The sequence below is a fragment of the Poecilia mexicana genome, unplaced genomic scaffold, assembly GCF_051168715.1.
Source record: "Poecilia mexicana isolate PSO_F unplaced genomic scaffold, ASM5116871v1 scaffold_12, whole genome shotgun sequence".
Lineage (NCBI taxonomy): Eukaryota > Metazoa > Chordata > Actinopteri > Cyprinodontiformes > Poeciliidae > Poecilia > Poecilia mexicana.
This window is the reverse complement of record NW_028263381.1, coordinates 2,786,175-2,808,518: the sequence shown is the minus strand read 5'-3', so window position 1 is coordinate 2,808,518 and position 22,344 is coordinate 2,786,175. Positions and strand designations below refer to the sequence as shown.

Below are 22,344 nucleotides of genomic sequence, written 5' to 3'. Positions count from 1 at the left end.
CCAAAGAGGAACTGCTGATCATCCAACAGCCGTCTAGACTTGCACCTCGTTTCCAGAGAGCAGTACCGCAACGGTCGGTGAGGTTTGGTGCGCTGCTTGGTCAAATTCAACAATACCTCATTAATCCCAGAGGGAAGTGAAAAAGTGAAATGTTACTGCAGCTCGTGTCATTTTCTTCATAGAATCGTCAGTCAGCTTAACAGTGAATCCAAAGAAGCCTCTGACTGAAGAGAGCAGTGTTGTATGACAGACTCATGAAGATGATGCTTTGGATCTGAGTTCTACACAACTGACCCTACTGGACTCTTCCTGGGTTCCCTTCACTTTAAGTCCTATAGGATAATATAGAGTTTAGATTTATGGCTAAATAAATCTAAACCCGAAATTTGGGTCAGGCCAGAATTATTTGCTTGGTTGTCGGTACTGGTCGGGCTTCTTTGGAACGTTTAATAAGCCTGCAGTACATAAAGTACAAAGAAACCCAAAGGAGAATGCTTGATATAAAGTTGTGCTAATGTACTTATAGTCCAAGTAGAGTAGACAGCTTAGCCTGTTGAGGAAATACATTAGGATGCAGAAGTTAATCAGACTGTGTGTGGTCCACGGAGGGGAGATGGGATCCTTTCAATCACACATGCCAGATATTTGCACCTGACTCAGCCTGCGGCTACAACAAGCAACAAGATGGAGCCGAAAGTCGCTAAACAAAAACTAAAATCACAAGCTAAGCTGCTTAAGTGGTGGTCTGAAAACTAAAGCCGCAAAATCTTAATTCAAATAAAATCGTATCATCACATGTCTTAAATTTTGTTGTTGCAGGACTTTAATCTCATATATTGCATATCATTTTTTTTCTTGCAAAACTTCACTGTTTGAATTCCACACACACAATGTTGTTGCGTTCTATGACGGTAGCTGCTTCTGCTAACTGGCTGCTAATATACCCTAGAAAGAGCAAAGCCAGCTAGCTTTTTTTTACTTCCATTATAGCAGTGTTTCTCAATTCCGGTCCTCAGGCGCCCCTGTCCTGCATGTTTTAGGTGTTTCCCTTTTTGCCACATGCTGAATTGTATGTCTGGGTGATTAACAGGCTTCTGCAGTACTTGATGGTCATGCAATCATTTGAATCAGCTGTTCTGTAATAGAGGCACATCTAAAGCATGCAGAGCAGGGGGCCAGAGGACTGGAATTCAGAAGCACTGCATTATGGGAAAGTGAACATTGTCCAATTGGCTGGACGATGTTTGTCTTTGCCGTTAGCAGGGTTCTGTTGAGAACCCATGTGATTTATTTATTTACGATTTTTTTTTTTGTAGTACATCTCTTTCTTGACACATGTCTTGAGTTTACCCTAACCCCATAAAGTCTTAATTTTGACTTTTTAAGATGTTTGGCAAAATTTGCAGAAACCTGTAACTGTCATAGCATCTTCCTTCAGTATAAACCAAGATTAGAGGATGAAGCTAAGGCCACATGAAGATGGGCCAAGACCAACTCCAGTCTCTAAAACATCTCGACATGACTGACGAACAAACTGTTTGTTCTTCTTGTGCAAAACTTGTGCTTGAGAGTAGAACATGTAAAAAGCAGTTCTGGTCAGAGTAACCGTCTGATGTGAAAGCATTGACATTAAAAGTAGAAAACATCCTTAAAAGGCATTTTATTCATATTCATATTATGTTCTGTACTCCACGCAGGAAGTTCGCCACCTTCTGCCTCCATTTACCTACTGTCGAGAAAAGTCGAGCTCATCCCACTTCCCCATGCTGGAGATTTTAGTTTAATAGTAACAATAAATAAAGTTATCTTTAAAACTGATTACACAGGTGACATCAAGCCCCAACAGTAGAGTCAGACGGTAATAAAATTAATCTGGTTGTGTATGTTGTTATTGTGTCCAGCAAACTTTGCTTTAATTCTACTTCTTGCTATTTAATCATAAAAAATCATAATCAGACAGAAAGAGAGTCATGGAACAGGAAGAGCAGGTTTCCTGAAGAAAGAGGAAGAAAGCTTCCAGCCTGCATGTGGATAAAAATAGTTCAGATTACTCATTTCAGAGCATTAAAGGTTTAAAGAATAAAATCTAAACATTTTGAGTAATTGGATAAAACCCAGAATAAAATATTTAAATTAATAATGATAACTTATAATTAAGCCAATAATTAATATTGGGTTAACCAATGGTTGATATTGATTTGATTATAAGAATATTTACACTTACTCTTATACTTATGGAAGTACTTACAGGTGAAACAAGTAACTGTAACATGGTATCAAATAATTGGAATTGTTCTGCCCAGGCTGGATGTTTTGATTAGTTTTAAGAAAGTTCTATTGATTTCTCTGTTTTATTTTGGAGGAGAATTTTTAGAGAACAGTGCATTGTGGGTAGCAGAGGCTGTTGCAGTTTTGGAATACCTGTTGGTAGAGAGAGAGCCTGCCTGTTAATGTGTGAACTGCACCTCCTCTGTTGTCAATCTTTGCTTGCACCTCCGAAAGCAATGGCTGTGAGTCAATCTTCTGTTTTGGTGTTGTCTGTTTTGTTGGTTTATTTTGAGATTGTTTTTTAAATGTGTTTTTGTTCTAGAAAAGCCATATTCTGAGTTTTTATTTACATAGCAACAATTGCTACATAACTGCTTTTTAACTGAAGCTCAGGTTAATTCTGTTCAGACACAAGAGGTTTATTCTTTGTATTCAGAGCTGATGTATGTTTGTTTTTCTGTTTCTTGTAGTTTCACTCAACTTTTCATTGAGCTTTCTACACTACTGCTCAAGTTGTGTCAAGAAAACGTATTAAAGGAGCAAGACGCTCAGCTTCCTGGCTCATGAAATTGAGTTTGGCTTGCTGTTGACCTACGTTAACATACAGAGTATCTAACACGTAGTGATAACAGTATAGTGAAAAGCCATTGTCAGCAGTTGGTGGAAGATAAAACTCATGACACAGAGATGGACAACTCTCATGAGGAAAAGGCAGAAGAAATGGCTAACTCAGAAACTAAAGCATCATCTAAAGCTAGCTTGAGATCCAAACACTCTAGCTCTAAGCATTCATCCTACAAGTTGTCCTCTAAGTCCAGTGTATTTGAAGCAGCCATCTTTGCACGAGCCTCTGCTGAAGCTACAAATGCTAAAGCTTCCTACAGTAAAAAACAATTGGAAATTAAAAAGCAACAAGCAAATCTAGAGCTGGATTTTAAGATGCTGGAGATAGAAAAGGAAGCCGCAGCTGCTACGGCGAGAGCAGAGGTTCTAGAAGCTGCCGCAGCTGCTGAACAAGACAAAGAAGACAGTGTAAAGAGTGCAGTCCAACCACAAGTCGTCAGACAACGAACCGTGGAGTATGTGCAACACCAAGCCCATCTAAGGTCACATTCGTCTAAAGAAGAAATGCCTCAGGTCGAACCAGCATTGAAAGCATCATCATTCGACCCAAGGAGATCTGGTCAAACTCCCTCTTCACCGGTGCTCATGAAAATGTATGGAAAAGATGAACCTTTTGACACACCAAGAGACTATGTCAGGCCCAACAGTTACCATGATCCCCACCACAATTACCCACCTATGACTGACTTTGCTAAGTTCCTTGCACGTAGAGAGTTAATCACAACAGGGCTCTTCAAGTTCGACGACACCCCTGAAAATTTCAGGGCATGGAAGTCATCATTTTCGAATGCAACTGAAGACATAGACCTCACATATAGTCAAGAGTTGGATCTCCTAGTGAAATGGCTCGGTAAAGAGTCCTCAGAGCATGTCAGGAGAATCAGAGCTGTTTATGCCACTAACCCCAAAGCTGCCCTTCATTTAGCATGGGACAGGTTAGAAGAATGTTACGCTACACCAGAAGTAGTAGAAAATGCTTTGTTTAAAAAACTAGACAGTTTCCCTCGCCTTACAAATAGAGACAATGTAAAACTCAGGGAACTAGGAGATTTGCTCCTAGAGCTGGAGGTTGCGAAAAATGAATCTTATCTCCCAGGCCTCGCTTACCTCGACACACCACGAGGTGTTAAGCCCATAGCGGAAAGGCTACCTCCAAGTTTGCAAGATAAATGGCTTCACGCAGGTTCAAAATACAAACAAAAATATCAAGTAACATTCCCTCCCTTCTCATATTTTGTGAAGTTTGTCCAAGAGGAGGCAAAAGCGAGAAATGATCCAAGTTTTGTGACATGCAGCAACCAACCTTTCAACAGAGGTGAGAGACCATCATTTAAACAAACTGGCTACAAACCTCCTCTAACTGTAAACAGAACAGAGGTCAGTACAACCACTCTTCCTAGTACGAAAGAGGAGGATCTAACTCGTTACTGCCCAGTCCACAGGAAATCACATCCACTAGCAAAATGCAGAGCTTTCCGGATCAAGCCAATTCAAGAAAGACGAAACATACTCAAAGAACACAGACGGTGTTTTCGTTGTTGTTCTCCTACGCACACAATAAAGGACTGTGATATGAATGTCAGTTGTGAGGAGTGCCAAAGTGAAAAACATTGCTCTGCCATGCACCCTGATGTGATTCAACAACCCCGGCCAGAAAGCACACCTGAACCAGAGCCTCAGCTCCAAGACAACACGCCACCTGAGGTAACGTCACGGTGCACTGAGATCTGCGGTAAAGGCTGTCCCCCACGTTCTTGCTCTAAGGTATGCCTAGTTCGAGTTTTCCCTAAAGGTCAACCAGAACGCTCCGTCAAGATGTATGTGATCCTTGACGATCAGAGCAATTGCTCACTGGCTCGTCCCGAATTCTTTGAGCTATTTGGCATCCAGGGAAGTCATCTGACATACCACTTGAGAACATGTGCTGGTCTAACTGAAATGTGTGGCAGGAAAGCAGTCGGGTTCCAAATAGAGCCAGTAGGTGGAGGTCCATGTCTAGACCTCCCTCCTCTCATTGAATGCGATGAGATAGTGTTTAATAGAGATGAAATACCTACGCCTGAAGTTGCTCTGGCCCATGCTCATTTGAAACACCTCGCTCCTCTCATACCAAAGTATGATCCAGATGCTGAGATAGCAGTTTTACTCGGCAGAGACATCATACAAGTCCACAAAGTGCGAAAACAAGTAAATGGACCCCCCTGCGCTCCCTTTGCCCAGTGCCTGGATCTGGGTTGGGTAATTGTTGGGGAAGTATGCCTCAACGCTCATAAGCCAACTGTCAACGTCTACAAGACGCACATTCTCTCCAATGGACGTCCATCTCTCTTCACTCCTTGTCCTAACAGCATCAGCCTTAAAGAAAAACCATGCTACGGCGGGGAGCACAAGAATAACTCCATTAAACACAGCTCAAAACTTCATGCAGCAGAAGAAAAGCTTGGAGAAAAGGTTTTTGAGCGCACAGAGAATGACAACCAGCGTGCCCTGTCCTTTGAGGATGAGACGTTTCTAAAGATAATGGAAAAGGAAGTTCATCAGGATGAAAACAACAACTGGGTTTCTCCTTTACCGTTCAAGTCCCCTCGCTTGCCACGTCCAAATAACAGAGATCAAGCACTGTCTAGACTCAGCTCACTGAGACGCAACCTAAACAACAAACCCCAAATGAAAGAACAGTTCTCAGAGTTTATGGACAAGCTGTTCAAGAACCATCATGCAGAGATCGCTCCACCCACTGTCGACAACACTGATTGCTGGTACCTGCCCATTTTCGGAGTCTACCATCCCCAGAAGCCCGGTCAGATACGGGTAGTTTTCGACTCTAGTGCAGAGCAGTGTGGTGTGTCACTCAACTCTGTACTGCTAACGGGCCCAGATCTCAACAATACCCTCCTTGGTGTGCTGATTCGGTTTAGGAAAGAGCTCATTGCAGTCACTGCTGACATCCAGCAGATGTTTTACGGATTTCTAGTCTCACCAGACCACAGAGATTATTTGAGATTTTTGTGGCATAAGGACAATGACTTGACAAAGGAGGTCCAGGAGTACCGTATGCGGGTGCATGTTTTTGGTAACAGCCCGTCACCGGCAGTAGCCATCTATTGCCTACGAAGAGCCATTCAGAAAGGCGAGACAAAGTTTGGAACAGATACGAGACACTTTGTCGAGAGACACTTCTACGTGGATGATGGACTGATTTCGCTTCCCACTGAATCAGCAGCCATCGATCTGCTCAAGCGAACATGTGAATCCTTGGCTGAGTCCAACCTGAAGCTTCACAAAATTGCCTCAAACAGTGTCTCTGTGATGCAAGCCTTCAAGCCAGAAGATCTGGCCTCTGGCATCAAAGACTTGAGTCTCGGTGATGACCTTTTACCAGATCAGAGAAGTCTAGGAATGTGCTGGAACATAAACACTGACTCATTCACATTCAAGGTAGCTGTTAATGACAAACCCTACACCCGCCGCGGGGTTCTCTCAGTAATTAACAGTATCTTTGACCCCTTGGGACTTGCATCTCCAGTCACAATAAAAGGCAGACTTTTGCTACGTGAACTGTCAAATGGAGTTGAAAACTGGGACGCTCCTCTCCCTGCAGATAAAATGGACACATGGGAAAGTTGGAAATTATCCCTCCAAGATCTGAGCAGCCTCAGAGTGCCACGCTGCTACGTTCCAGCCTCCTTTTCCAAGTCCACTTACACTGAATTGTGTGTTTTTTGTGACGCTTCAAGTTGGGCTATTGCAGCAGTAGCATACTTGAAAACAGTCAATGCAGAAGGACAGTGTGAAGTTGGATTTGTGCTTGGAAAAGCAAAACTTTCACCACAACCAGAACCTACTATACCTCGCCTGGAACTCTGTGGAGCAGTTCTAGGAGTGGAGATAGCAGAGCTCATTCTGGAAGAACTTGACCACAAACCAAACGCTGTTAAATTCTACTGTGACAGCAAGGTGGTTCTTGGGTATGTGTGCAACGATACAAAGCGCTTTTATGTCTACGTACATAATCGAGTTCACAGAATACGCCAGTCTACATCCCCTGAGCAGTGGCATTATGTCACATCAGAGCAAAACCCAGCTGATCTAGCTACAAGGTCAATACCTGCACGCCAGCTCATGGATACAATGTGGTTTAAAGGACCAGACTTCCTTTACAAACTACCTGAACCAGAAACACAAGAGTCGTTCGAGTTGATCGAACCTGAAGTGGATGCTGAAATCCGCCGAGTTACTACCTTCACCACGCAGGTTCAAGAGAATGGACTCACACCAGAACGCTTCCAACGTTTCTCAAAATGGAAATCACTGGTACGTGCCATTGCCTTCTTAATCCACCAAGCTCGTTCTCACTCATCAAGCAACACATTAAACCCTTCATGCAGAGGCTGGCATGAATGTAGACAGCCGCACTCTCCAAAGGAGCTGGATGCTGCCAGTAATCTCATTCTCCAGTCTGTTCAGAAGGATGCTTTTCCTGACGAATACATTTCTCTCCAAGACAATCAAACTGTCCACAGCTCAAGCTCCATCGTAACTCTCGACCCCTATATGGATGAAGGCCTCATAAAAGTTGGGGGTCGCCTCAAACATGCTTCATTAGATAAAGCATTCAAGAATCCAATCATTCTCCCAAGCAAACATTATGTGTCAAAGTTGCTTGTCCTGCACTATCATGCCATGGTTGTGCATCAAGGAAGGCAGTTCACAGAAAATGCGGTTAGGCAGGCCGGTCTGTGGATTGTAGGATGCAAAAGACTGGTTTCGTCTGTTATCCACCATTGCATAACGTGCAAGAAACTCAGGGGAAAACTAGAGACTCAAAAGATGGCAGATCTTCCACCTGAGAGATTCAACACTGGCCCTCCATTTTCATATGTTGGGTTGGATGTATTTGGTCCCTGGTCAGTGGTCACTCGACGCACACGAGGTGGAGCAGCACAAAGTAAGAGGTGGGCAATACTTTTTACATGTATGACCACAAGAGGTGTACATATTGAAGTCATTGAATCTATGGACACTTGCAGCTGCATAAATGCAATACGCAGATTCTTTGCAATACGAGGTCCTGCAAAACAAATGCGATCAGATAGAGGCACCAACTTCATTGTAGCAAGTGTGGAGCTTGGTATGACGCAATCGAGTGAAAACCCTCCCAACATTGTCAACTATCTTCACGCTAATGGTTGCACATGGGAGTTCAATCCTCCACATGCCTCCCACATGGGTGGCGTCTGGGAAAGGATGATCGGGGTAACTCGCAGAATACTGGATTCTATGCTCCTGCTGAACAAACACACCCATCTGACACACGAAGTGCTTTGTACCCTAATGGCCGAAGTGTCATCTATAGTCAATGCAAGGCCCTTAGTTCCTATCTCAATGGATCCTTCCTCACCATTCCTACTATGTCCTGCAATGATACTGACCCAGAAGCAGCACGTTCCTTCTCCACCAGGAGATTTTTGTGGAAAAGACATGCTCAAAAGCCAGTGGAAGCAAGTGCAAGCACTTGCCAATGAATTTTGGAGTCGCTGGAGGAATGAATATCTCAACACCCTCCAATCAAGACGCAAGTGGCATAGATTGCGCCGCGACCTACAGCCAGGTGACATTGTGTTGTTGAAGCAAAATCAAGCACACAGGAACGAATGGACAATGGCCATCATCACAACCACCTTTCCAAGCAATGACGGAAAAGTCAGAAAGGTGGAAGTGAGGACATCATCTCAGGGCGTCTCTAAGACTTATTTGCGTCCCATCTCAGATGTTGTTATGCTTTTAGAGACTGAAATGACTGATAAAAAGTAGTGGCATTAGTAATGCCAGGCGGGGAGTGTTCTGCCCAGGCTGGATGTTTTGATTAGTTTTAAGAAAGTTCTATTGATTTCTCTGTTTTATTTTGGAGGAGAATTTTTAGAGAACAGTGCATTGTGGGTAGCAGAGGCTGTTGCAGTTTTGGAATACCTGTTGGTAGAGAGAGAGCCTGCCTGTTAATGTGTGAACTGCACCTCCTCTGTTGTCAATCTTTGCTTGCACCTCCGAAAGCAATGGCTGTGAGTCAATCTTCTGTTTTGGTGTTGTCTGTTTTGTTGGTTTATTTTGAGATTGTTTTTTAAATGTGTTTTTGTTCTAGAAAAGCCATATTCTGAGTTTTTATTTACATAGCAACAATTGCTACATAACTGCTTTTTAACTGAAGCTCAGGTTAATTCTGTTCAGACACAAGAGGTTTATTCTTTGTATTCAGAGCTGATGTATGTTTGTTTTTCTGTTTCTTGTAGTTTCACTCAACTTTTCATTGAGCTTTCTACACTACTGCTCAAGTTGTATCAAGAAAACGTATTAAAGGAGCAAGACGCTCAGCTTCCTGGCTCATGAAATTGAGTTTGGCTTGCTGTTGACCTACGTTAACATACAGAGTATCTAACACGTAGTGATAACAGTATAGGAATAATGGATTATTCTTGGTTTCTTTCCATTAATGTCTGTAATAGCTCACATTATGGTTATAGTAAGAGTAACTAATAAGTTATGGTTATTATAAAATTATAAATGAATGCTAAATCAGAGAAACTAAAAGGTTATAAATGTGATTTTGACATTGAACTTGAAATGCAGTAAAATGTGTAACTGTAATTAAAGGTCACTGATGATGTGTTGGAGGTACAGATAGTAGGTGAAAGGTCAGGGGAAAAGAGGAACTGATAGGAGAGCAGAGGTGACCAAGGCCTTATTGCTGAACTGTAACTTTCCTAAGAAAAGGTTAGACGCAAGAGGACTGTTGAGCAACCCTGGGTCATTAGAACAGGCATCAGGTCTCCAAAACGGTGATGGATATGAGATCATTGGTCCAAGTAGTCAGCCAATGAGACAGGTACAGCAACAAAGCTAGCCAATGGAAATGCACCAAAAGGGTGAGTGCAAAAGAGGAATCTTTGGTTGGATCCTTCAGGCAGCTTCGAGCCAAGATCGAGATGGACAAAGAACTCTGCAGCTGAAGAAGAGCCAGAGCCACAGAGCCGAAGACTGTTCTGCAGATGGGGACCAACCCGTTAGCCCCACAACATGTGGCTTCAAATTGCACTTCTCTCACCAGCTGGGTTCGAGACCCCAAAGACCAAGGCAAAGATGAAGATAAAGACAAAGATAAAGAACAAAGGCAAAGAGGAAGAACTGGTGTGTTCCTTCCATGAGACCAGCTCGTCTACATCTCGATGGACCAGAAGGATGGTGAGACGAAGAGAAAGGAGCTACAGAGCTGCAAGACAAGAAGCTGAGGACCGCTACGTGTATGAGGAAGTCACCCTGAGGCCCGAGATCTGCCGCTCTAAGTCAGTACTCTTCCTGTACTGGGAGCCTCCTGCTGCTGCAACACCTTTCTCATCATCAGGCCAGTTCTGGGGTTCAAGATGCCAAACTCCGTCCCTCTCTCTCAAAGTTTCCCTTTTTTAGTTCACAGTGTCAGCATTAGGGAAAGACAGATTAGATTATTGATTTTACTTATTTGATTATTTCTGTTACTGATTTAAGCTGTAGTGACCCTTGCAAAATTGCCTTACTAATAAAATAATTAGCATTAAGAAAATCTAAAAGATGTTGTGGACATTCAGTGAATGAGTCACCTTAAAGTTCTTTGATGGTTGTAAAATAGCTATGAAGTTTGATTCTGGGAGGAAAAAGTGGAAAATGTTTTATAGGTTGCTTTTAGCCAAAACAACACCCTTGGGACTCGCCCGAGTCACTAAAACCTACCTGGTTCAGTAATAGGTGCAAGTTGTAATAAAGAGAAAGAGCGACTGTTAACAGGTGTGCTCTGTGAAACTAGCTGATTCTGGCTAATTCACAGGGTGAAAAAGGAGGGACATCTGGATGGAGGTCGTTAGAAACCAGGCTAGTCTTTCTCATGCCCAGCTTAAACAGAATGTCCTCTATGTTCTCATCTGTAGTAATACTCAGGAGTTAGAGGCTTCTAGGACCCGTTAGACAGAGAGCTGGGAAGCACATCTCCCTCCTCTCAGAAGGGGAAGTAGAGAGAGAGAAGAGGGGAGGGGGATGTTGCGCAACAACACTACTAAATACTCATCTTTGACGTGTAGGAGACAAGAGTTTACACCTTTTAATTTGAGACTGGAGTTATTTTAGGGGTGTAGTACAGGGGTGTCCAAAGTCGGTCCTGGAGGACCGGCATCCTGCATGTTTTAGTTCTCTTCCTGGTTTAACACACCTGCATCAAATGATGCATGTGTCAAGACAATGTCAAGAGGAACATTGACTTGCTGAGGAGGTTGTTACTACCACCAGGGAGAGAAATAAAACATGCAGGATGCCGACCCTCGAGGACCAACTTTGGGCACCCCTGGTGTAGTAGAAGTGTGCTGGGGATTGGCCTTTCTCCGTATAGCCGTTAGCGTCAGGCTGCAGGACAAACTAACCTGAATTTCTACTCAACAAAAATCCTAACAGATGAATGGAAGATATTACCTTTAACTGAAAACCTCCATCTGTTGGTTATTGTTCAAAATTGTATTATTGATATCGGTAAATGTCATCTGCTGAGCTCATCATACAAACTGCTTCTCAGTGCAATGCTGGTAAAAACAAACAAACAAAACAAAAACACTGTTAAAAGGTTAATAGAGGAGCCATGTCGTGATGACTTCCTGAAGGCAGAGTTTCAGGAAGAACAGGGATCCTTAAAGAGACAGAGGCCCAATTTCAAGGTATTAAATTATAAAGTCACATTTCCTTTATGTCATATTTGATATATACAGCTTTTTTATAGTAATTAAAGTAAATATAGTTACTTGATTATGCTATAAAATGGCTCCATGTGGCTGGAGCCACACACAATATACAACACTGCCCTGTATTAGTTTTAACACACAACCAGGTTGATTTGGATAGATACTCTATCTCAGTGTTTCTCAGCCCTGGTCCTCACCGCCCCCCTGCTCTGCATGTTTTAGATGTGCCTCTATTCCAGAACAGCTGATTCAAATGATTGCATGACCATCAAGTACTGCAGAGGCCTGTTAATCACCAGAGATACAATTCAGGTGTGTGGCAGAAAGGAAACATCTAAAACATGCAGGACAGGGGGGCCTGAGGACCAGGGTTGAGAGACACTGCTCTATCTGGATAAAGAAAGTCATCTTTTGCTTTGTTTCTTTTATTACTGAAGTTATCATCTGATATCAACACTCATTCAATGAACTGAAACAATGAAGTTCTCCCAACATGTTAAGGACAGAACCAGTTTTCTGTCACTGTACCCACAAAGCCTGCGTGTAAACTGGAGAATTTAGATCTATGCAGGCCTTTTGTGGGGCTTCCCCTTATTGCCACTGGTTCCCGCAGAATACAACAGAAATTAGTTGTTTCTGCAGATTTAAAGGTTATAGTTCCTGCAGCAGGAAGGAACCTGAGCTGGGAACTTTCTGTCAGTCTGGGTTTTACCTGCGTACTCTGGCATCCTCCCACACTAAAACATATGCACACTGTGAATATGTGCAACAGCTTACCTGTTGCACATATTTTCTTTTCTTTATTTTCTTTTCTTTAAATACTCTGCTGGTATTTATCCCTGTATATCAGATGGCGTTACATGAACCACAGATTTGCTACCAATTTAATGTTCTTTGGGACCAGTTAAAGCAAGTAAGACATTTGTCAGTGTGTTTACAGATACTTGTTTTGTTGTGCATGATTTCTATCTGGGTCTATCTGTATCTTACCACTTCCTGCCACAGGCAACAAGATCAGCTGTGTTCGTGTGTGTGTGTTTTTTTTTTAAGCTATAGTCAGGTGAGTGTGTTATAATACTTTGCACTAGGCTGTTCTCAAAGTAAAAAATAACAATTTTGATGTGCAGCACCACTTTTTAGAGAAAATCCTTCTGTACCTCTGGCTGTGTTCTTCTTCTTTGTCTGTTTCTGGTCTCACTTGGTGGAATTAACAGAAAATTCCCCCTCAGAGTTCACAGTTGTTAAATAAAGGTGTGGATTTTAACACCTCCAATTACCCAGGAAGTTGTGACATCTTTCAGATGCCTGCAGTGACTTCCACCTCTGAAATGGGTTTGATATTTTTATAGGCTCAAATCAATAAAAAAAAAAGTGAATTTGTTACTGATTAGTTTATTGTTAACCAATGCGCTGCAAAAACAAAATCTTAGCAAGTATTTTTGGTCTAGTTTTCAGTGCATGCATCTTAGTAGACTTGAAATAAGACAAAAGTAACTTAAAAGTAACTTTTCAGCAAAGAAAGAACTTGTTTTAGGTTAATAATTCCTTAATATTGATTTAAAAAAAAGTTCTAGTTCTGCTGTCATATTATTTTACTTATAACATGGGAAAAATATCTTGCTATAAAGGAAATAATCTGCCAGTGGAGCTAGTACGTATTGATCAATATTACATAATTACTGTAATATTAAAACCAGCTCCTATATCTTTCTGAAAACTTAGATATGTTATTTAAAGTTATACTTTTAAAGCTATGTTTTTATTACTATTATTTTGATGCTTAAAACAAAGACAAGCATTATATTTTATTAGTGTAGTTTCCTTTTTTTTTTTTTTTTACTTTCCCAAACTTGTATCCCCAAAATCACATATTGAAACTCAAAATTGAACCAAATCAACACAAAATTTTATTTTCATGGTAAAGTTGAGAAACTGCTGCACAAAAATAAAATGAAATTTCATGAGGCAATCTGAAATTAAACTATAGATCTGATTAGTGGCACTGATTGGTCTTGATATTATGGATATTTTGTATTGATCTGCCTAACTCCACATTTAACCAAGGTGAGCTTCATCAAGGGGAAAGTGGAACAGCTGAAGCAGAAAGCAAACAGGGAGATTGAGGGAAGGAGACTAAGATGGAAGAAACTGAGTTAGATATAAAACAGAACTAAAACCCAAGAGGAAAATGAAAAACACTAATATAAGAGAACCATCTAAAATGAAAACAAGAAATAAGTGGGAAACTAAAGCAAAGGAGTGAACCTGTAAGACTCAGACAATAATCATAAACACAAAGAAATAAACTGAATCTAATACAATCTCTTAAAAATAAATAAGCAAAGAAATGATCAGAAAAGCTGTTGTCATGACAATCAGCATTTTACCTTATGTTTACAGTGTCCAAACTTTTCGCCCTGGGAGCCAAAACTGGAAAATTCAGGCGACTGCCAGGCCATAAAATGAATTCAATTAAAAATTTATTGTGATGTCTAATTAAAAAAAAAAAAAAAAAAAGTTTGGTTTAACCTGCTCAGCAATAAACAAATTTTTCATAAAATCTGTATATCATTAAAAATAAAACATTGGATAAACACTCTGAAGCTCCTTTTCCAAAACACAAACTGGGCTTCAGACTGTTGCTTTTTCAAAAAGAAAAACAGACAATTTCCAAACTGTTTGGGTCAGCAATTATTTTTTTCTTTTGTTGGCCATATTTTTTTAGCATTGTTGACTTGTGGTCCAGGGCCAAACTAAAATCATGACAAGGGCCAGATGGTCCCCGGGCCATTCAAGTTCAACTTTCAATCCAGATTGATGCATGAGGTTCAGACTCTGTATAAACTGCTGCTGGGTGAAGTTTCACTATTTTTTTTGCTTTGTTTTTTTCCTGTGACGCAGGAAAACTGATTCCACTAAGGGATGGACATGGTCAGAGATATATATATATATATATATATATATATATATATATATATATATATATATATATATATATATATATATATATATATGTGTGTGTGTGTGTGTCTGTGCGTGTGTGTGTGTGTGTGTGTGTGTGTGTGTGTGTGTGTGTGTGTGTGTATATTTATAAATAACTTTTCTCCCATGCTGCTCTCCAAATACGTCAGCAGAACACTGGAAATATAATTTTAAAAAAAAGTTTGGACTGAAAATGAAGCCGCTGATGAAGCATCAGAGGATGTGGCTTTGCTACGTGGGGCTTTTAATCTAGATCATAACCGCCCCCCCCATCACTCTGAACAGGAACCGCTTCAGAAGAGCTGCAAACATTCACTGTTCGTTACCTGTCTTCAAGTTCAGCTTTGAATCATTTCAAATCAACCGTCTGAAGCTTGAGTCAGGATTCTGAAAGAAAAGGGCAAAAAGTTTGTCAAGTATGGCAGACACAAAAACACAATGAGAATATTTCAGAGAAAAAAAAAAGTCTAATCTGTTAGAAACAATCACTTGACTTATTTCCAGACTTTTTTACTGTCACATATATGCTGCACTGTGCAATACAAGAACAAATGAATTGAATTGATTTGGGAATAATATAAAAAGAATTATAAACGGCAATAATCCGGTTGCAAAAATGTTGACGGTGTTAAACTAACACTTTTCTGAAACAGTGTTTCATTCAGTTTCAGTATTTAGTCTTCTTGAGGTCACACCTGCTGGCGGTCACGGTGAAGATGATTGGCTGCATCATGTTCCTGATTCTTGTTCATTTGCTTCTGTTGGATCCATGCAGATTTTCTTTCTTCTAAATGGAAATGGTGAAATCCATGGAAATAAACGTCACTTATTTAACAAAAAGACAAAGGGAAGCAGTGCTTTGCTACTAATTGTCCACACTAGATGAAAAGGTCAAAGGTTATCACCTTTCACAAGTCAGGAAAAAGTTTAATTTAAAAAAGTAGCAAAGGAGAGAGAAGTAGCTCAGTTATGCTAGCTTGACTTTGACAGCCTTCACATGTAGATGTGCTGTGGAATTTGGTGTATTTCAGTTTAGTGATAAAAAGAAAACTGTATAATGTAACTTTCATTACATAAAATGATTTTTTTAAATTACATTTTTTAATACTCCCTTTAATTCTCACTTCTTTGTGGTGTTAGCTGAAACAAAATGAACAAAATTCTGGATTATTAGACTAGAAGGGTTTTCCCTTAAGCATTCATAACACAAAAACAACACAGCAGAAGACAGATAATGCCCACAAAAAAACACGGCGGTGGCAGAATAATGCTAAGAGCTTAGCTTTCTTCAGATGGAATTTAATGTTTTGTTGAGTAATGAACAGGCCCAAAAACAAGTTGGCTTTCAGAAGTCATCACCAAAAGAAACACTTCATGAGAGGAAAATCAAAGTTTTGAAATGGCCTAGTCAAAGCCCAAGTCTGACAGACAATGACTGCGGACATGAGTGGTGCTCTCAGTCAGAGATTTGGAAATATTTAGTGGATAAATATTACCAGTGGATGCAGTCGGGCTCCTACCAAAGAAATCTGAATGTTGAAATTGAATCATAAGATGCTTCAACAAAAGCTGCACACAAACAACCAGGTTATTGAATCTTGTTCACTTTCTATGTAATTCCTCTAACAGATAGGTGCCATTTGTTCAGGATTTATGACAAATTAAGGTTTGAAAATAATTAGTCAGATCTCATCTTAACATCACAACATCTTGACATTTGACAGATTTTTTTCACACTCAGTGACTTGTTTTTTTCCACTGGACAAAGAGGCAGCAGTGGTTTCCACAGCCATCAGAGAAAGAGAGTGCACCACCAACTTTCTAAAAGGAAGTGAGTTACACAAATAAATTCTCATAAAGAGACAGTCAGCCTGAACATCGCCATCATCTGAAGGACTGAACTCTGAGGCACAATGTCGGACTTTGATTTAGTTGATGCACTGGACTGGTGAGTGGAAGAACATTTTCTACACAACTTGTCTGTAAACGGAAGGCTGTGATTAATATATGAAATTTAATGTTGTGGATGAAGATTTTATTTATTTATTTTTTGTTGCTTTTTTCTTAATGCCTGGTGGAGTTTTTGGTCTTGCTGTAGGATATCCATTGCTTAGCTTTTCCTTTAGCATTTTTGTTATTTTGATTGGGTAACACTTTATTTGAAGGGGTGTGCATAAGACTGACATGACACTGTCGAAAACATGACATAACACCTGTCATGAACATGAAGAAGTTTTTATGAATGTTTATGACAGTTGTCATGAAGTGTCATTCGGTAAATAATGACACTTCTAATTCAAAATTGCTCTAAAAGTTGCATTAAAAGTCCATTAAAAATGCCAACTTTGCATTAAATTATCATAATTTACAAAATCATGCAAAGTTGGCACTTTTAATGGACTTTTAATGCAACTTTTAGAGCAACTTTGAATTAGAAGTGTCATTATTTACCGAATGACACTTCATGACAACAGTCATAAACATTCATAAAGACTTCGTCATGTTCATGACAGGTGTTATGTCATATTTATGACAGTGTCATGTCAGTCTTATGCACACCCCTTCAAATAAAGTGTTACCTTTGATTGCTTGGTTGCACCTAAGGTCTTATTAGCTGGGGTTCATTGGGACCCGCGAGCTTTTTACGCTGGTCGCACTGACCCCGCGTGCGCTTTCACAAGGTGTGTGTGTGGCTTTGAGAACTGAGGGTCTGATGAGACAACCTCCGATTTCTCCCACCAACAGACCGTGACATGTGAGTGTTACTCCATGACCGCGCACGAGGGTTACATTTTAAAGTGACAGTTTACAGTCTTGCGGGTTTCATGATTTTCAGGAGAAAATAGAAACATTCCTTTCATGGAAAGTTTGTTGGTTTTACAGTTCTTATTCTCTGAGCTGAAAGCTGCAGGTAACACGTGCAATCACAGCTCATATACAGTTACTAGGGTAACCATGAAGTTCATCAGATGATATTTGACATGCCGCAGTGGTCTAACCACTCGCTATGAGTGAACTGTGTCAGTAGCTACTCTACTAAAACGCCATGTTTGCTTTATTCCCTCCAGATTGTTGAAACAAAATCATTTTAAACTCCCGAGGGAGTCAACAAAACGTTTACAGATTTCCAAACAGTTTTTATCGTATTAAAAACGTTTTCTCATATACAGTTTTTGACAATATAGCAATATGAGGTAGAATATTTCACTAACATTTTTTTTTATTTTGCCATTAGCTCACCTGAAATCAGACATCCCCCCAGTGGTACAGAGGTAAGATTTATCATTAAGGATAACTATCATGGGTGTACTGTGATGGTGCAGGGGTTAAGCACAACCCACATATGGAGGCGTTAGTCCTTGACGCAGCTGTCACAGGCTCAATTCCCAGCCTTGGCAACCTTTGCTGCATGTCTTCCCCCTTCTCTCGTTACCCACTTTCCTGTCAATTAACTATCAAATAAAGGTCACTAGAGCCAAAAAAATCTTTAAAAAATGATAACTATCATACATATGTTGTAGCAGTGTTTATGGCTGCACTGAGCTATATTAATATTTTGATGTAAGATTTTATCAGTTTCATTACCTACTGAAAAAAACCCTGAATCTAAAAGATGTCTTATTTGGTGAATTGTCTAAATGGATAAGTTTTGCATATTAAAAACAGCTTTAGCATACTTTCTTCATGCTAATGCTACCACTGCATGAAGCTGCTTGAAGGTTTATTGGTCTTTACCACTAACATGGATTGCCTGAGTGTATCGTTAATAAATGAATAATCAATCATTTATTTTCACCTTTTTGCTTACTCTATTTATTACCTACCAAATGCATTTAGTGACATGTCAAACTATTGCTTTTCAGGAAAGATGAAGCATTATTCAGTCAGCTGTGAAGTTTTATGAAAAACAAAAACACCCAAAAACTCCCGGCACATCCAAAATCAGTAAAACCCTCAAATTGGCACCAGGTGTACTTTCTTTTCACCATGCAGTTATGAGGCTGATGATGATGATGATGATGATGATGATGATGATATGCCATATGAACACTGGACTTGTAAAATAATAACAAGAGGTGTAGCAACCCACAGTGATGTTGCTTACGGGTTGTTTTTGCTCTCTCCAGCAGGATGTGGAGCGTGAAGTGAAGCTCAGCGAAGACCTGAACCTGATGGTCACCTGCAACACGATAACCATGAAGAGTGTAGCCAACCTGGTGCTGGCCGTGAACAAGCTGAGCAAGTCTCTGTCTCTGTGTGGCAGAGACCTCAGCGATGGGGAGCTCTGCGGCGCCATCATGGACTGCGTGGTGGAAGGTTGGTGGTGAAATGCACCATTAAGGGGATAAAAATAAATTTCTTGGTACTTTTGACAAAAATATGGGCTGTGTTTGGAAGATAAACACCAATCCTGGGTTTGCATGCGTCCTTTTACTGAGTTATTGATGAGGGATGCATTGATTCACTTTTTTCACTTCCAATACAGATACCGATATCTGAGGTTTAGTATTGGACGAAACCGATCTGATGCATTGACTTAGAATGTTTTTTTTTGTTTGTTTTCTTTAATACAGACAAATGTGCAGAAATGCTAATTTATTTGGTAACTCTGCACCAATATTGTCACAAGCTTGGTCAAACATGTAAACACAACAAATCTTAATTTGTTCAGTCAGTTTTATTTGGAGTAGAACAGCCAATGTAAAATAAATGATAAAGAAACTGAAACTGGTCAAATCAGTAGGTTGACTATTTTTGTCAAATATGTAAAAATAAACCACAACAAACCTTCTTTCAAATGATTCAGAAAGTGCAATAATAAATTCTAAATATAACGTAAAATAAATAAAGCAGCATGATGTCATGCAGAGCACAAAACATAGAATTGGACTGAGTAGATCTGCCCTTATGAATCAGACACATCGTCACAAATATTCTTTTTTTTCAATATCGGGACTGGTCGAGATATTAATATTGGATCAGTATATCTCTAATATTTAACACTGCACTTATCAAAGAATGTATGGTCAATAGGACGTTTACCTTTGTGGGAAAAAATCTGATTTGTGTCAAAAGTCTTTTTTTTTCTTTTTTGAAACACACCAAGATCTTGTCGTCTTTCTCTCCACAGAAACCATTTTCCAGGAAGGATGGAGCAACTCCTCAGGAACGAGGAAGTCAGTCTTCCAGCGGTGCAGAAGTGTTCATAAGTTCACAGTGAGCGACGAGTACCAGAAAGATTTCATCTTGAAAACAGGAGAGATGAAGCTGCAGGCCATCACTCTGCAAGGCGGAAATGGTGATCGCAAAGGTAAGAGAAGAACAGGGGAAGTAGCATTTTGGTTTTTACAGAATGACATACACAGTAAAAAAATAAAAACATAAATGTGCTGCATTTACTCCCAGTACTTTAATTATTCCATATTTCTGTAAGTTGCTATTTCTATTTTCCCCCAAAATTCTACACCCTTCATCCCAAAACAGCAAAGAAAACGCTCTATTTTTTTATTACATTTTTGCTTTTAATTTTTAAAATGAAGATCTCAACGTAACACATTGCATAAAAAGTAAAGCCCAAATGTTGCATATGGTGATTTTCTTATAGGTGAGATTATTTTCTTTCCATCACCAAATGCAGACATAAAAGTATTTTATTCGTAATGTATAAAATAGCACATCTTTTTCTAATTCAAATAAAAGGGGAAAAAAACAGGAAGAAAACTATGGAATCATGAACCAAAAATGTTCTTCTGACATGAAATTAGAGGATGATCCCATATCTGTTTGATTCTATTTTTGCCAGTTATGTATAAATGTGGGAGTTTGCTGGAGGGTTACTGTAATATAACCTTCAGTTTGTTTTCTACACCCAGTGAACTTTGAGATGTGCCACTACAGGCCGCCCAGCAGCTCCAGCATATGTTCTTTGACGGTTCTGTTATCCGTCTCTGAGAACCTGCACATTTCTTGCTCCATGGAAAATGGGAAAGTTTCACTGAAATTGGAGGTAAACACAAAATCATTACAACAATCATACTTTTATCCCTGAAAGGATTTTTGAAAACTCTTACTGTTATAGCTTTGATTTTGCTATATTTAAATTTGCACTTTTTTAATATCTTTTTAGAGACTGGTTCACTTTTATGCAATTACTTTTGGCAGATTTTGGCTTAAAGTAACATTTTAGAGTAAATAGAATCAATGTTCAACCTGTGGACAGTGGCACTCATAAAAGGGGGATAAGGAGGGGCCATTGCACCCGCTTAAAAAATGTTGAGTCATAATAATGTCATAGAAAGTTATACAGAGTCATCTTCTTACAAAAAAGACATAAATGTAAACCCATATAAATAAGGGAATACAAATCCTATAAAGATTTTCTGATATGATTAGGGTTTAATTACTGTAATGTCAATATTAATTTCTTAATAAATAACAGTAATTTTATATTGATTTGTCTTTCGAGAGATTCCTGTCTTGTTTTGTTTTGTATGAGGAAAGGAAAGTTATTAATTTAGTAAAAGTAATTTAAAATCTAAATCAGGCAGACATGTGAAGAATTTTGGACTTTGCTGCACACACACTAAAGAATCACAGCATTCCATTTCCTCAACTTGTTCATTGTTTGTGATATTGACTCATCAGCCGGGGGGTAAATAATTACAGGGATGAACAATATCAATTTGTACAGTTACTTTTACTCCAGTGTCTCTGTCCTGTGTGTCTGTTAGCAATACAGCCATGAGTCTCTGACAGAGATCAACCAGGAAGACGGCTTGGACCGCTTTCTCTTCATCAAGAACATCCCCCCGGGTGGCTCCCTGGTCAGCTTTGAGTCGGTGAAGTTCCGCGGTTGGTTCATCAGCACTTCCTCTTCCTCTGTGGACTACTCGGTGGAGATGTGCCAGGCGGCCACCGCCTCCAGGGTCACCTGCTTCAACGTCTTCCAAAAATGCAACTAAAGAAAAAGATAATTCAAGCTATTTGTATTTCTTTGCTTTACCACTAGGTGGAGCAATAATCTACTTATTTCCTGAGGTTGCAGTAAAGTGGCACTCTGAGTTTTAAGGTCAAAAAAATCACTTGTATAGTATTCTCTGTTATGCTTAGTGGGAAATAATGTAAGTGGATATTCCTAAAAATAATTGATGTAATGCTTTTTTTTAGCATTTGATCTCACTTATGTTATCTTCTTATTGTATGACTGTTTATGTATTTTGTTAAATTTGTAATAATGTAACTACATTTTCAAGTTCATTTTGGAAATGTGTGTATGTATATAACAATAATGATCTAAATACAATTCTGAATATTAATGATATGCAATCATTTCAGATAAATTACACAGAGAAGCTTTATATATATATATATATATATATATATATATATATATATATATATATATATATATATATATATATATATATATATATATATAATCTTCTGCCTTATTTCAAGTTTTGTTCATTTCTATACTCATATTCAATAAATAATGCTTTCTGACCAGGTTCATTTGTCAAACTGAAAGTACATTCTAAAATAACTTAAGCATATTTTTTCATTAAATTGTTAAAAATGTTTTTAATGTAAAATTGTATTGTCACTTTCTTAAAACAAAGACATATGCCAGTTTGCCAAAAACAGTGACAATATTCATTTAAATTTTGTTTAGTTTAAGTGGAAAATTGTCACAATAAACACAAACATGCCAAGAAAACAA

At 39.4% G+C, this 22,344-nt stretch overlaps 1 protein-coding gene across 2 annotated transcripts; it reads left to right on the top strand.

The window, feature by feature from the left end:
* The first annotated feature begins 16,400 nt into the window (after window positions 1–16,400).
* On the top strand, window positions 16,401–22,344 carry il1b (interleukin 1, beta). Of its 2 annotated transcripts, none has more exons than XM_014982488.2 (6): window positions 16,401–16,572; window positions 17,860–17,896; window positions 18,755–18,941; window positions 19,756–19,935; window positions 20,498–20,631; window positions 21,356–22,344. In XM_014982488.2, the coding sequence occupies exons 1-6, from the start codon at window positions 16,538–16,540 to the stop codon at window positions 21,584–21,586; spliced, it is 804 nt and encodes a 267-aa protein (XP_014837974.1). In that variant the 5' UTR covers window positions 16,401–16,537; the 3' UTR covers window positions 21,587–22,344. The 2 variants fall into 2 exon arrangements, with proteins under 2 accessions (XP_014837974.1, XP_014837965.1); XM_014982479.2 differs by having other exon boundaries at window positions 16,403–16,572; window positions 18,752–18,941.